Source organism: Antechinus flavipes, chromosome 1, assembly GCF_016432865.1.
Source record: "Antechinus flavipes isolate AdamAnt ecotype Samford, QLD, Australia chromosome 1, AdamAnt_v2, whole genome shotgun sequence".
NCBI classification, from domain to species: domain Eukaryota; kingdom Metazoa; phylum Chordata; class Mammalia; order Dasyuromorphia; family Dasyuridae; genus Antechinus; species Antechinus flavipes.
In genome coordinates, this window is record NC_067398.1 from 224,677,820 (window position 1) to 224,694,725 (window position 16,906).

The 16,906-nt window shown below is 32.6% G+C and overlaps 1 protein-coding gene across 1 annotated transcript in view; it reads left to right on the plus strand.

The window, feature by feature from the left end:
* FANCC (FA complementation group C) overlaps positions 1 to 16,906 on the plus strand; it is a 187,599-nt gene that overhangs the window by 108,276 nt on the left and 62,417 nt on the right. The window contains exon 8 of the mRNA XM_051996897.1: positions 12,201 to 12,360. Within this exon, the coding sequence (XP_051852857.1) occupies positions 12,201 to 12,360 (160 nt within the window). The remainder of the gene's footprint in view (positions 1 to 12,200; positions 12,361 to 16,906) is intronic.

Consider the following 16,906-nt stretch of genomic DNA (forward strand, 5'->3'; position numbering starts at 1 on the left):
TTATATTCTCAAATTTAGAATAATTTTCTTTAGAATTACTTGGAGTATTGTTTCTTTCCTCAAGATAAATAAATGCTGTTTTAGTAAGTACATCTTTTACTTAGTCTCAAATAATGAGCTTAAAAAAACTGAAATTTAATTATGTTAATAATTATAATAATAAAATTTCATATGATTTAACCATTATTGGAATTTAGGATTTCTTTACTTCCTTTCAAACTGAATTAAGGACTTTAGAATTTTTGGAGAGATCTTGTAGGTAGACTCTTTTGCACATGCAAAGTTCCCCACAAAGATTAGTACTTTGAAAAATAAGAATACCTCAGAAATTATTATTATTGATATTAAATTCCCCCAATGCTGTAATATAAATGTTTGCTTTTTTTTTTCTTATGTAATCCTTAAAAATCATAGAGAGATGCTTTGCTGGAAAAAAATAGCATTTTAGCTTTACTTTACCCGAAATATTATAGGTCTGGATATTATTAAAGCAGATTTATGAAAAGAATTATAGAAAGTAAATCCTTGTCAAATACTAGAGCAAGCACTTAATTTAATGCTCAGAAACTTACCTACTTTTTTCTCCCCTAGGATCCTGAAGCCTTTGTGAAAATGACTTAGTAAATCTAAATTTTCATTGGGCATCTATTTGACTGTCTTTTTTTTTTTTTTTTTTTTTTGATGTGTCTCTTAAGTAGTCACTAAGTCAAGTTCTTGTTTGAGTATGCCTCATATATATCAGTCAACAGAGTAAATATTTTTATGTTATCTCTTGTCTGTCTCCCTTTTTACATTTATGGAAAATTTCCCAAAAGATTATTGTTTTTAAATAAATTGCCCTTTTATTTTTCATTTTTACCTTAACCTCTACTTGTTCTATTAAACAGTTAATTTTGCTAAAATAGAGAAGGATATTTTGCTAAAATACAGATGACTCCTAATTTTTAATCTCAGCAGCTTTTCTTTTCCCTCATTTACCAAACCCTAAAATTGAACCAACCTCAAAGCAGAAAAGAGCGCCTCTTCAGCATTCTTTGTGAAACCTAACAAAATTCTTTCAGAATGGAGTGGAGGGAAGGAAGTATTTGCTTAGAAATAACAGAACACTTCATCTACCAATGAATAGATAGAAAATTGAAAACATTGGCTCTACAAAATAGCCACTAATCTCATACCTTCTTATTTTTACATATTATAGCAGGTTCTCTACAGCAGGGAACACAATTTATTTGGTTTGGAAAATTATCTCTGCAAATACATAAGGAACAGACTGTTCAAAAATACTGGGTGGTCTTTCACTTGTCCAATTCCTGTGGCTTCAACTCAGCAAGTTCCACAAGCAGTGGTGTAAGATTCTGGAGAGTTTCCATGGATGATTGCCCATGGACAGAACATCTGAACTGCATGTTGATTCTGTGATATTTGATTCAGTCACTCACTACAAGTCTTTTTTTTCTTACCTCCTAACATTGCTTTGAATGTTCTATGTGGTCATTTACAAACCACACAATTTCTCTAATTCATATACCTTGCCCCTTATTTGGCTATTTGTTTGTTATAATATACTTATGGAATTTAATGTGTTAAAACTGACTGGTTTCCCCAATTGCCTCAGCAAAAACCAAAACTAACAAACAAACAAAAACTGACTGGGTGCCTTTGCTCTTGGAAAAAATTAGTCTTATGTTTTCATGTGATTAGAGTTGTACTTTCTTTTTTCCATCAAAGGATGCTAGTTCTTCCACTGAGGTTTTGATAATTTTAAGGAACTTTTCAATTCTCTGGCCATTCATTTCTGTGGTTGTAGTCATAGAAGCTGACTGAATCCAGATTTCTAAAGTATCATTCCATTCTTTCTGGGATAGCTATTCAGAGCTCTCCATATATCTATTAGAAGTATTAGAAACAGTGTTACTTGTACTTTAATATATTTAACAATAAAATAACTTTAGTTTTTCAGTACTATTTTAAATTGAAGAAATATTTCAAAAAATGAAATTCAACTGAACCTCAATAATTCATAAATTATTATCTTTTCCTATATTAACACTCCATATTCTTCCAAGATACTTAGTTTCATTTTGGGGACTTAGGCATATTTGGGAGTTCAACTAACAATATTTATCTGATACCTGTTCTACATAAAGGACTGGTGTATAAGCCCTTAGAAATACAGCAACAGAAGTCTTCTAAGAAGTTTATATTCTAGAGAAGGGATTCATCATGTACATGGAAAAGTAGAAAAGAGTACAAGCAAATAGTATTTGTGAAAAGCAGCTGAACCAAAAATCACTTTAAGGATTCTAAAAGTATGAATTCCAGCTTGCCATAACTGACAAAGGTGAGAAATGGAGTGTAAGACTTAGTAGTATGATTAGAGAATGCATGAATAGAGTAATATTATTATTATTATTTTAATAATTATAACATTTTATTGACAGAACCCATGCCTGGGTAATTTTTTATAACATTATCCCTTGAACTCACTTCTTTTCCGACTTTCCCCTCCCTCCCTCTACCCCCTCCCCCAGATGGCAAGCAGTCCTATATATGTTCACAGTATATCCTAGATACAATATATGTGTGTAGAACCAAACAGTTCTCTTGTTGCACAGGAAGAATTGGATTCAGAAGGTAAAAATAACCCAGGAAGAAAAACCAAAATGCAAACAGTATACATTCATTTCCCAGTGTTCTTTTTTTGGGTGTAGCTGCTTCTGTCCATCATTGTTCAATTGAAATTGAGTTAGATCTTCTCTTTGTCGAAGAGATCCATTTCCATCAGAATACATCCTCATACAATATTGTTGTCGAAGTATATAATGATCTCCTGGTTCTGCTCATTTCACTTAGCATCAGTTCATGTAAGTCTCTCCAAGCCTCTCTGTAGTCATTCTGCTGGTCATTTCTTATAGAACAATAATATTCCATAACATTCATATAATACAATTTACCCAATCATTCTCCAATTGATGGACATCCATTCATTTTCCCCGTTTCTAGCCACTACAAACAGGGCTGCCACAAACATTTTGGTACATACAGGTCCCTTTCCCTTCTTTAGTATCTCTTTGGGGTATAAGCACAGTAGTTGCACTGCTGGATCAAAGGGTATGAACAGTTTGATAACTTTGGGGGCATAATTCCTGATTGCTCTCCAGAATGGTTGGATTCGTTCACAACTCCACCAACAATGCACCAGTGTCCCAGTTTTCCCGCATCCCCTCCAACAGTCATCATTATTTTTTCCTGTCATTTTAGCCAATCTGACAGGTGTGTAGTGGTATCTCAGAGTTGTCTTAATTTGCATTTCTCTGATCAATAGTGATTTGGAATACTCTTTCATATAAGTGGAAATAGTTTCAATTTCATCATCTGAAAATTGTCTGTTCATATCCTGTGACCATTTATCAATTGGAGAATGGCTTGATTTCTTAAAAATTAGAGTTAATTCTCTATATATTTTGGAAATGGAACCTTTATCAGAACCTTTAACTGTGAAAATGTTTTCCCAGTTTGTTGCGTCTCTTCTAATCTTGTTTGCATTAGTTTTGTTTGTACAAAGGCTTTTTAATTTAATGTAATTAAAATTTTCTATTTTGTGATCAATAATGATTTCTAGTTCATCTTTGGTCACAAATTTCTTCCTGAATAGGAGTAATATTAAACAAAACTAACAAGGAAAGTAAGAGCTAGATTATGAAAGATTTTAAATGTCAAGCTAAGAGGTGCTGTATTTTGTCTTGGTGGCAATGTGGATATCTAAATGATTTTGAGCAGGAGAGCTCAAATAGTTGTAATTCTCTCTTGTCAAATTTTGTGGTGAATAGGAGAGGAAAAACTGGAAGCAAGGAAGCCAATTAAGAAGATATAACAGCAGTCTAAATAAATAATATTAAAAGCCTAAATTAGAGTAGTGTTCATGTAAGCACAAGAAGTAAATGCATAAGAGAAATATTGTCAAACAGAACTAATAAACCTTAAGTGCTATTTGAATATAAGGATGAGTGAAACAAGTAAAAGAAGTATGAGATTAAGAGCCTGTGTAAAGCTCATGTGCCCTCATCAGAAATGAGAAATTCAGAAGAATAACAGATTTAGATGCAAGAAGAAAATGAGGTGTGTTTTTTGTTTTGTTTTGTTTTGTTTTTGGGACATGAGTTTGAAATGCTTATGGGATATTGACATCGAGGTGTCCAATAGGCATAGTGATGAAGGATAATAGTTCAGAAAGCCAGATAGGATAAGATATATAAAACTAGGAGTCATTTGTTTAAAGATGATAATTAAATCTATATTAATAGATTAGATCATTAAGGAAAGAATGTAGAGAGAGAAGGTCAGGGATTGATTCTTAGGGGTCGTCACTTTTAGGAGGCACAAGATGAGACCAGATGTAAAATACATGAATATTATCAGGTTTGAAAAAAGGATCTTAAGACAGATGACACTGGTTTTCCCAGGGAAAAGGGAATGGTGACTATATTGGAAGTTTGAGGAGAAGATTTGGACTGGAAAACAAAAGGAGTATAGCAGAATAGTGAGCCCTGTTGAGATTAGATGATATAAATTTGTAATGGACACAGTCTGATTTTGTGACTTCCCCTATCATTGTTCAGTAGCTTGGTGATAGGAGTAGAAAAGATAGATAATGCAGGTGATTTTCATGGTAAACATTGGTAGGACATAAATAACAGCACAAGGGAACAGAAGATTCAAATGTTGAGCTCTCTGATTGTAGTAGGGATGAAGAATAGGTTTAGGAGTAAGAAAAAATAAAATGTATTTTGTATTTTAGTAAAATATAAGGAGAGATAAAATATATAAAAGCACGGATATTGAAACTTCTCAGTATGAGAGCAAGGAATAAGAAGAAAAAAGAAAACTGAACTAGAAACCAAACTTTTCATAAAGGAGGAAGAGTGACCAATAGATGATGATAACAAAGACATCAGCAAATGAAGTGAACCTTAAGCAAAGATAGGTGGTTGAGTGATGGCAGCAGAAAAAAGGTCTGAAAGTGGGTCTAGGGTAGTCAGCTGTTTGCTTTCTTGTCATTTGGGACAATCATGAAGCACTCTGCACTGGAGCAGATTCAAGAATTGAAGGGTCTTTTAGAGAAAACTAAGTTTCTGTGAATACCAGACAAGGGAAAGAGTATGAGAGGAAGTGATCTAAAATGATGAGGATTTTTTAAAATTAAAGCTTTTTATTTTCAAAACATATGCACAGATAATTTTTCAACATTGACCCTTGCATAACCTTGTGTTCCAGATTTTCCCCTTTTCCCCTCCTCACTCCCTCCCCTAGATGGCAAGCAATCCAATATATTATACATGTTAAATCCAATATATGTAAAGATATTTATACAATAATCTTGCTGCACAAGAAAAATCAGTTCAAAAAGGAAAGAAAATGAATAAGAAAACAAAATGCAAGTGAAGAACAACAAAGAGTGAGAATGTTATGTTGTGATCCACACTCAATTCCCACAGTCCTCTTCTCTGGGTGTAGATGGATCTCTTTATCACAGAATAATTGAAACTGGCTTCAATCATGATAGGGAATTTTTAATAAGAGAGGTAAAGTTACAGAAAGTATAATGAAAGGGACTAATGTCTTAAAAAGGTAGCAGGGGAAGTGATGTTTATGGATAGGAAAGACCTTAGGATGTTTTTAGGCAGCAATGAAGAACCTAATAGACAAAAAGGAGGTAGAAGTGGGGGAGAGGGGATTGGAAGGGAAAGAAGAAATAAGCTATTTTTTAAAATATATTTTTATTTGTGAAATGTTTTGCAAGCACATGTAAAAAAATTAACATTCATTTTCTAAAATTCCAAATTCTAAATTCTCTTGCTCCCTCTCAACCTTCCCTTCTCTTTGAGAAGGCAAGTAATTTGTATCATTATACATATGAAATTATGTAAAACATTTCTATAAGTTGCAAAAGAAAACACAGACAACAAAAAAGAAAAATGAAGGAAGTAAAAATAGTCTACTTCAACCTGTCTTCAGAGTTTTTTAGTTCTATCTCTGAAGGTAAATAGCATTTTTTATCATGTGTCTTTTGGAGTTGTCTCGAATCATTGTATTAATCAGACAGAGTAGTTCAGTCTTTCGTAGTCAATCATATATAACAAAATAACATTTTAAAAAACAAAATAGGCCAAATGGTAAAAAGAGGCACAAAATCCAATGAAGAAGATTGCCTTGAAAAGAATTAGTCAAATTGAAAATAACAGCAAGTTTACTGAAAAGAACTCTTTAAAAATTAGAATTGGCCAAATGGAAAAAGAGGTACAAAAATCCACTGAAGAAAGTAAAATTGACCAAATGGAAAAGGGGGTACCAAAGCTCAATAAAGAAAATAATTTCTTAAAAATTAGAATTGGACAGGTGGAAGCTAGTGACTCCATAAGATATCAAAACAGTAAAGCAAAATAAGGGGGGAAAAATTAAGAAAAATGTTCAATATTTCATTTTAAAAAAAAACACAACTGATTTGGAAAACAGATCTAGGAGAGATAATATAAGAATTGTTGGATCATTAAGAAAACTCTGAGATACCACTACACACCTGTCAGATTGGCTAGAATGACAGGGAACGATAATGTGGAATGTTGGAGGGAATGTGTGAAAACAGGGTCACTGATACATTGTTGGTGGAATTGTGAATACATCCAGCCATTTTGGAGAGCAATTTGGAAGTATGCTCAAAAAGCTATCAAACTGTGCATACCCTTTGATCCAGCAGTATTACTACTGGGCCTATATCCCAGAGAAGGGAAAGGGACATGTATGTGCAAGAATGTTTGTGGCAGCTCTCTTTGTAGTGGCCAGAAACTGGAAACCGAGTGGATGCCCATCAATTGGAGAATGGTTGAATAAATTGTGATACATGAATATTATAGCATATTATTGTTCTATAAGAAATGACCAGCAGGATGATTTCAGAAAGGCCTGGAATGACTTACTGCCGAGTAAAATGAGGAGGACCAGGAGATCATTATATACTTCAACAACAATACTATATGATGATCAGTTCTGATGGAAGTTGCCCTCTTCAACAATGAGATCAACCAAATCAGTTCCAATGTAGCAGTAATGAATTGAACCAGCTACACCCAGTGAAAGAACTCTGGGAGATAACTGAACCACTACATAGAATTCCCAATCCCTCTATTTTTGAATACCTACATTTTTTATTTCCTTCTCAGGCTAATTATACACTGTTTAAAAGTTCTATTCTTTTTGTACAGCAAAATAACTGTATGGACATGTATACATATATTGTTATTTGACTTATACTTTAACATATTTAACAGGTATTGGTCAACCTGCCATCTGGGGGAGAGGGTGGAGGGAAGGAGGGGAAAAGTTAACAAAAGATTTTGCAACTGTCAATGCTGAAAAATTGCCCATGCATATATCTTGTAAATTTAAAGCTATATAATAAAAAAAGAATTATTGGATTACTTTAAGCCATGACTATTCTCCCTCCCCCCCAAAAAAAGCCTAGATACCATCTTTTAAGAAATTAGCAAGGAATATTGCTCTCATATCCTAAAACCAGAGGGTAAAATAGAAATGGAAAGAAACCATCTATCACCATCTAAAAGAAATCCCAAAATGAAAATCCTCAGGAATATCTTATAGTCATATTCCAGAACTTCGGGGTCAAGAAGAAAATACTGGAAGCATTAAAAACAAACAAACAAAAAAACACCCCGTCAGCATAACACAAGATTTAGCAGTTTCTTCATTAAAGGATTAAAGGTATTGGAATATGATGTTCTGGAGGGCAAAAGAATTATGATTGGAACCAAGAATCCACCTGCCCAGCAAAAGTGAGCATAATCCTTCATGGGAAAAAATGGATGTTCAGTGAAATAGAGGACTTTCAAGCATTCCTAATGAAAAGACCAAAGCTGAATAGAAAAATTGACTTTCATATACAAGATTCAAAAGAACATAAAAAGATAAACAGGAAAGAGAAATTATAAACAATTCATTAAGGTAAAATAGTTTACATTCTTAAATGGGAAAATGATACTTGTAACTCCTAAAAACCTTTCCTCTTATTAAGGCATTTAGAATATTCATGGACAGAGGAAATGGGTGTGAGTTGACATGATGGGATGATTATGTAACAAAAATCAAATTAAGGAGTGAGAAAGATAAAGAGGTAGAATGGGGCAAGTTATCTGACATGAAAGAATTACAAAAGAGCTTTTACAGTAGAGGGGGATGCCATGAGACATGTAGTAGGAAGCATATGAACCTTACTCTCATCAGATTGGCTCAAAAAAGGAATAATACACTCAGGTGAGTGGATAAATCTGTCCTACCTTTCAGGAAAGTAGAAAGGGAAGGAGATAAGAAAAGGGAGTAGGGAGGTTAGATGCATTAGAAGAAGTAAAAGTTGGAAGCAAAACAATTTTGAGAAAATACAGGATAAAGGAAGAGAGAGTTGAATAAATGAGGGAAAAAGGATGGAGGAAAATATGCAGTTAATATAGCTGAAAAAAATTTATAGCAAATTTCTCTGATAAAGACCTCATTTATTTATTTATTTTTAGTGCATATTGCTTTGTGAATCATGTTGGGAGAGAAAAACCATAACAAAAGGGGAAAACCATGGGAGAAGGAAAAAAGCAACAAAAAAGAAGTGAACATAACATATGGATTTACATTCAATCTCCATAGTTCTTTTTCTGGATGCAGATGGCATTTCCTATCCAAAGTTTATTGGGATTGTCTTTTTTTTTTTTTTTAATTAAAGCTTTTTATTCACAAAGCGTATGCATGGGTAATTTTTCCAACATTGACCCCTGCATAACCCTCTGCTGTAAATTTTCCCCTTCTTCCCTCCCCCATCCGGCAGGCAGTCCAATACATGCCAAATATGCCGAAATACATTCCATATCCAATATGTGAATACATATTCACACAGCCATCTGGCTGTGCAAGAAAAATCAGATCAAGAAGGAAGAAAAAGAAAAACAAAAAAGAAACAAAATGCAAGGAAATAACAGTGAGAATGCTATGCTGTGTTCCACCCTCTGTTTATTGGGATTGTCTTGGACTCATTTCTCAAATCTGAATCAAATGTATAGAAATAAGAGCCATTCCTCAATTCACAAATGGCCAAAGGATACTAACAGGCAGTTTTTCAGAAGAAATAAACAGTTATCAATAGTGATATGAAAAAAAAATGATCTAAATCACCATTGATTAGAGAAATGCAAATTAAAACTGCTATGAGCTACCACTCCATACTTATCAGATTGGCTAATATGGCAAAAAAAAAGAAATGCCAAATATTGGAGGCTATGTGAGAGAATTAAGACATTAAAGCATTGCTGGCAGAGTTATATACTGATTGAACCAATCTGTAGAATAACTTGGAACTATTCCCAAAAGGCATTTGACTAAGGAACAGCACTACTAGATCTGTATTCCAGAGAGATAAAAAAACAAAAAGGGAAAAGCTTCTATATGTTAAAAATATACTTATAGAAACTTCTAGTTGTGGCAAAGACTTGGATGCTTGGAGGGATATCCATCAGTTTTGGCATGGCTGAACAAGTTGTATATGCTTATGATGGACAACTCTTATGCTCTGAGAAACTGGAAAGATTTACATAAACTGATAAAAGTAAAATGAGTAGAACCAAAAAAACATAGTATGACTCAAGGCAATTCTTTAGGATTTAAGATGAAATGCTATCCATCTCCAAAGAAAAACACCTCATGGAATATGAATGCAGACTGAAGAATACTTTTTCTTCATTTTCTTTATTTTTCTTGGTTTTTTGATTTTGTAGTTTCTTTTACAACCTGGAAATATATTTTGCATGACTGTACTTGTTTTCTCATTTGCAGGGGCAGGAGGGAAGAAGGAAAAGATTGGAACTCACAAATTTAAAAATAAACGAAATTGTTTATGCTTATAAAATGGGGGGAATTATTTTTATTAATTCATATTTAAAAGAAAGCCATCTCTTTTTCATAAGACAGCATAGATGATAAGCAAGCAAAGGAAACAGGATTAATCAGAAAGATGCTATGAGAGCTGCAAAGGGCCAACAATCTGGATTTGGGGGGAATATCAGTTCATTTATATTTGCACAAAGCACTGATTTTTCCATGTAGCCACCAGCAATTATAGAAGGTGCTAATATACTTTGCAAAGCATGCAGGCAATCTTTTTCACATTTTATCACATGGAAGAAAAGAAGAGGCATTTTAAGTTGGTGTGTAGGGGAGAAGAGGGAGTCCAGAAGATATGGCTTCAATTTTTTCAGGAAAAAAATTCATCAAGATCCTCTGCTATGAGATAGGAAATGGAATATAGTCTAGGAGCTTTGAAGAGAGAAAAAAAGTTTGCATTTGAAAAAACTCCTGTTGATAACTGCTATAATAGAATCAATCAGAAAAGAATATTGACTTGACTGAAGGAAATAAGGATGCCAACTTCAGGGAGACATGAAAGCTATCTTCAAATATATATAAAGAATTATTAAGCAAAAGAGAGAAAATTTCTTTTTCTTTTTTTTCTTCAGAGGGAAGAACTAAGAGCAACAGAAATTGAAAAGAGGCAGATTTAAAGTTGTCTTGATATGAAGAAAAAAATCTATTCCAAAGTGAAACTATTGTCCCAGAAAGTAATTATCTTTAATGAAAAAGAAAACACATTGAAAGTATTGAAGCAAAAGCTGTGAGTTGTAGAATAGAATCTTTTTCTTGTATATGTTAAAACAGTGAGGTCCCTCCAACTCTGAAAAATCATAATAATGTTATAAGCAAAATCTGGAGTTTTCATATCAAAGAAAAATATTATAAATATTCAAAATAAAAAAAGTTCTTCAATTACCAAGGAATCCCAGTTAAAATCATATAAAACTGAATCTGTTTAAGATCATGCAAGGACCTGGTAATAACTATAGCAAATGCAGGCAATCTTGGAATAAAGTATTCCAAAATTCCAAATTCCAAGATAAAGGTTTGCAACTAAGAAAAATATCCTGCGAATAAAAAAAAAATTGACTTATAATGGAATTTATGAAAGACCCCCATCTGAGTAGTAATTTGGAGTGCAAATGCTAGAGACAAGAAAAACCCATAATTCAATTTATTTTGACAAATGAAGGGATTCTATGATGATATGGTAACATTCTAGTAATTGGAGAAGAAAAGCAGTCTCTTTAGAACTTTGGTGTTTTCAAAGGCTTTTTAAGGGAGTTTGAAAAAATAAAAAACAGATTCTAGTACTGGATTACTCTGTTCTGAGGAGCTGAAGAAAGGAATGAAAAGAAAGGATAAAATGAATATACTTCTATAAATAGAAGAGAGGGTAAATTTTTTTTTTTTGATCTCAGAATTGGATTGCAGCATAAAAAGAACATCCAAATATGAAGGAAGGGATTGGAAGAGTGAGCATCAAATGAACCTGTTATCTGAAATGAGCTTCCTTCCCCTGTTGTTTGGAAGCATCAACATCTTTGTATTTCAAAGTATTCCAGACCTGTAGATGCTGCCCAGTGTCAATAATGCCCGTTCATAAAAAGTTTTGAATCAGGGTTGTCTACTTATCTTAACAGAATGATGAGTCTTCATTCTAGTCACATGAGATCTATGTTTTGTACTTGGACCTTAGTAGAAAAAAGGGTAAATCTTACCAATTGCTATTCTACTAGCTAGTGGGTTCCTTTGATAATTATGATATTGCCAGTAATGCAGGCAGTTGCTTAATATTTGGCTTTGCTTTTTAATTGTTAATAAGGTTGCTATATTCCTGACTGTCATTCCTAAAAAAAATTATTGCCATAATTGTGTAATCTTTTTTTTTTACATACTATTTTATGATGAACTTTTCCTCTCCCAAATATACCACCCTTTCCTTGTTTAATTGAACTTAGGTTTGGTATTGCTTCTTTGAAAAGTTCTTTAGTGAGTTGAGGTTCCAGGATGTGTTCTTGTATAATAGACACTTTTAATTGAAGGCAGTTGATTGAAAGTAATTCATTAGTGAAGATAGAAAAATATTTATAGTTCATTATGAATGATTGTGTTTTGAAAACTTATCAATTTTTTGCTGAACTTAATTTCTTTTAAAACATACATATATACATTCACATGGATGTAGATTTATAAATTATATGTGTGTATATACATAATTTTTTCCCTCTTCATAAAAGGAAGAAGATTACCCTTTCTGAATCAGCTGTACTCTCTCTCTGGCTTCGTCACCTTCCCAGTCTGGAAAAAGCAACACTGCATCTTTTTGAAAATTTAATTTCTAGGCACAGAAGTGCCTCTCCAGAGGAGATGGAATGCTTTATAAAAGATTCATTACTGGTATGTATGATAATGAGAGAATTTTTTTGTTTTATGCGTAACATATTTTACCTTAGCTCAGGAGGAAAAAAACACAAGCAAAAATAGTTGTAACCTTTAAGATTCATTTTATGCTTTCTACTTTGTCCTGGTGATTTAGAGCATCCTTCCTATGTGCCTTGCATACAATTTGGGAAATTAAGTAGAGACTTGACATGTCAGGGCTGTAGTAAGTGTTTAACGAATGTTTGTTGATTTTTTATTTAAAAAGCAATTAAGGGTACCCATGCATATGTCTTATAAATAAAATGCTATAATTAAAAAAAAAAAAAAAAAAAAAAGGGCAATTGGGGGAAGGAGGGCAGCTAGGTGGCGCAATGGATAGAGCCCTGTAGTCAGGAGGACCTGAGTTGAAATTTGACCTCAGATACTTAACACCTAGCTGTGTGACCCTGGGCAAGTTACTTAACCCCAATTACCTCAGCCAAAAAAAAAAGGGGGGGGGGGGCGCAATTATGCATTTTCCTTTCCTTTAGTTCCCTCTTCTCCTAAATACATATCTCTACTGAATTGTTGTTTTCTTTTCTTTCTTGAAGAGTGGCTTTTTTAAAAACAAATTTGGCTCATTTCTCACTATATTTGAGAGATGGGGCCTTTATCATAGAAACTTGCTGTAATTTCCCCTCTAGTTTCCTGCTTATCTTTTAATTTGGACTACATTGGTTTTGCTTGTGCAACAATTTAAATTTCATTTTAAAAAAATTGTCTATTTTACCTCTTTTGATCTATTCTGGCTCTTTTTTTGGTCATGGAATCTGTCCTTATTCATAGATTTGAAAGGTAATTTTTTTTATATGTTCTCCTAGTTTGCTTACAACATTACCCTTAATGTCTAAATCATATACTCATTTAGACCTTACTTTGTTTTATGGTGTGAAATGTTGGTCTTTGCCTAGTTTTTGCCAAATTATTTTTCATTTTTCCAGCAGTTTTTGTCAGGTAATAAGTTTTTATCCTAAAAGCTTGGATCTTTACATTTATCAAACATAGATTACTATATTCATTACTATTATTGTATATTGAATACCTGATCTATTCCACTGCTTTACCACTCTATTTCTTAGTCAATAACAGATTGTTTTGATGATTATATATTTGGAAATCTGGTTCTGCTAAGCCACCTTCCTTCACATTTTTTTCATGGATTTCTTAGATAGTCTTCACCTTTTGTTCTTCTAGGTGAATTTTGTATTCATTTTTTTCTAATTCTGTAAGATAATTCTTTTAAAATTTGATTGATATGGCACTGAATAAGTAAATTAATTTAGATAGAATTATCATTTTTATTATATTGCCTCAGCCTACCCCTAAGCAATTAATATTTCTCCATTTATTTAGATTTGACTTATTTGTGTGAAAAATATTTTGCATGGGTTTATTTTCTATCCTGCAATTTTGCTAAAGGGGTTAATCATTTCAGATAATATTTTTAGTTGATTCTCTAGTGTTTCCTCCTTGCCTATTCTAATTCCTTCAATTTCTTTTTTTCCTTATTGCTATAACTACCATTTCTAGTGTGATATTGAATAATAATAGTGATAATGGACATTCAACGTAAAGTTAAGTTAAGTTAAGTTAACGTAAAGTTAAACTCAACCTAGTCCTGTTGAGAAGGTTTCTAGCTTATCCCCATTAAAGATGATTCTTGTTCTTGGTTTTTGATAGATATTAGTTATCATTTTAAAAAAAAAGAGAGAGAGATCCATTTATTTCTATGCACTCTAGTAGTTTTTTTTTAAAATGGGATTTATATATTGTCAAAAGCCTTTTCTGCATATATTTATGTAATAATATAATTTTTGTTATTTTATTGACATGATCAGTTATGCCTACAGTTTTCCTAATATTGAACCAATCTAGTATTCCTAGTTAAAATCCCACCTGATCATAAAGAATGATTTTTGTAAAATATTGCTGTAGTCTTCTTGCTCTAGTACTTTCTAAAAATTCACATCAATATTCATTAAGAAAATTGGTCTGTCATTTTCTTTCTTCATTTTCCTTTTCCCTGGTTCAGGTCTCAAAACTATAATCATGTCATAAAAGCACTTCTTTGCCTCCTTTTTTTCAAATAGTTTATATATTGGAATTAATTGTTTTTTAAATATTGGGTAGAATTTACTTATGAATTCATTTAATCCTGGGGATTTTTTCCTTAGATCATTTATAGCTTGTTCAGTTCAATTTACATTGTAGTAAATATTTACTCACTTTATTTAGATTTTCAGTTTTATTGGCATATAACTGGACAACAAAGTCTAATAATTGCTTTAATTTCTTATTGCTAATGTAGTTTTCTTTCTTCAAATCAAATTAATGGTTCATCTACTTTATTATTAGTTTGTTTAATAAAAACAAGTCCTAGTTTTATTAGTTCAGTAAGTTTTTTTTTTTTAACTTTCAATTTTATTAATCCTTTGATTTTTATTTTGGTGTTTATTTGGGGATTTTTTTATTTTTATTTTTCTACTTTTGGGTTTTTTTTTTCCTTTAAGTTGCCTGCCTAATTCATTGATCTGTTCTTTCTCTTTTATTGATGTATACATTTAGAGCTATAAATTTTCTCCTAAGTACTGCTTTGGTTACATCCCACAAATTTTGATATGTTGACACATTATTGTCATTCTCTTTAATAAAATTATTGGTTACATCTATGATTTGCTTTATGGCCTATTAATTCTTTGGGTATTAGATTATTTATTTCCCAATTAATTTTTAATCTGTGCTTCTGTGCTTCCAAGACTATTGAATGTAATTTTTATTGTATCATAGTATGAAAAGGTTACACTATTTTTGTTTTTCTACATTTGAAAGATTTTTATTCCCTAACAAATGATGAAGTTTTATAAACCTGCCATGTACAGCTGAAAAAGATATATATTCTACTCTATTCTTAGTTTTCTCCAGAAGACCCCTATATTTAACTTTTCTAAAGTTCTATTAATTTCTCTGTTTTATTGTTAGAATTAACTAGTTCTGAGAGGAGAAATTTGAGGTCCTTCACTAGTATAGTCTCACTCTCTATTTCAATCTATAACTCATTTAAATTTTCCTTCAAGAATTGATCTTACTTCATTATCCGTAATACCTATTAGCAATATGTGGTGAGTTCTATCACCTTTTTAAATTTTGTCTGTTTTTACTTTTGCTTTGTCTGAGATCTGCCCAGCTTCCATCCTAAGGTCACAGAGTTCTCTTTTAAATTTCTTAAATTGCCTAGCCTGGAAAAATGTCTCAATCTACCTTTTTGATAGCTATGCCATTGCAGAATTCAATCAGATGCATTATTTTAAAGTTGTTTAGAGGGAAATGTTGGAAAAGTTCAACTCAAATGCTCCCTTTGTAACTTTGATTACCAGGAATTCGTTGAAGCTTTCTATTTAATTTTTTTTTTCTGTAAAGTTATATTCAGTTTTTTAAAATAAGTTAAGGTTTTTTTTTTTTTTTCTTCTGTTTGGAGTATAGTATTCCATACTCTTTGCTTCTTTAAAGTTATAGCTCCTAACTTTTGTGTGATGATGGTTCTTCTTAAATTCTTTTTTTTCTGGATGCTTACAGTATTTTTCCTTTTAGCTGGAAACTCTTGAATTTAGGCTATATTCTTTGGAATTTCATTTTGGTTTCTTTCTGAGGGTGACTGGTGGTTTATTTCTATTTCTTCCTTGCCTTTTGATTCTAAGGGATCTGGGCAGATTTCTTTTATGATTTCTGAAATACAATATCTAGGCTCTTTGGTCAGAGTTTTAAAGTTGTACATAGATCCTTTTCTATCTTAGTTGTTTTTGGCATATGATATTTTACCTTTTTTTTTCCCGTTTTTTTTTCCACTCTTGTTTCTTTGATTTTTTATTTTTCTGTTGTCACAGAGTCCATTAATTCCTTGTTCACTCTAATTTTCAGGGAGTCTGTTACTTGGATGAAGTGTTCTACCTTTTGTGTTAAGCTATAAATTCTCTTTCAAAGTCTCTCCTCCATTTCTCTTATATATTTTACATTTCTGTATCACTTTCTATAGTGTTCCTGTTGATTTTCTGGAGGTCTCTGGACCAGCGTTCTTTTCAGTAGATTAATCACCAATAGAACAGCCAGGTGTTTTAAAGTTCAAATTCTTTATTGTCTCCTTACCTGGGGCCTGGGCTAACTTAATCTCAGTGGAGGAAATGCAGGAGGCCAGCCTCCATGGTGGTGTAAGATGGAGTGAATCTGTCTCTTTGGCTCTGAGAGCTTGAGCTCCCCCACCTCCAGTCCTCTGACTTCTCCGAGTCTATCTCGGAGTGGAGCATCTCGGTTCCGCAGGAGAACCACCAGGAGCCTGACTAAAGATAGAATGAATCTCTCTTCTTAGCTCCAAGAGCTTGAGCTCCCACCTCCAGTCCTTTATCTTCTCCGACTCTGATCCTGGATGAATTTGTCCCAACTTATATGCTCTATTCTAATTACATTATCATAGGTGTGAATCTTGTGGAACTTATATTAAGTACTAAGTACAATATTGAACTAGAGACCT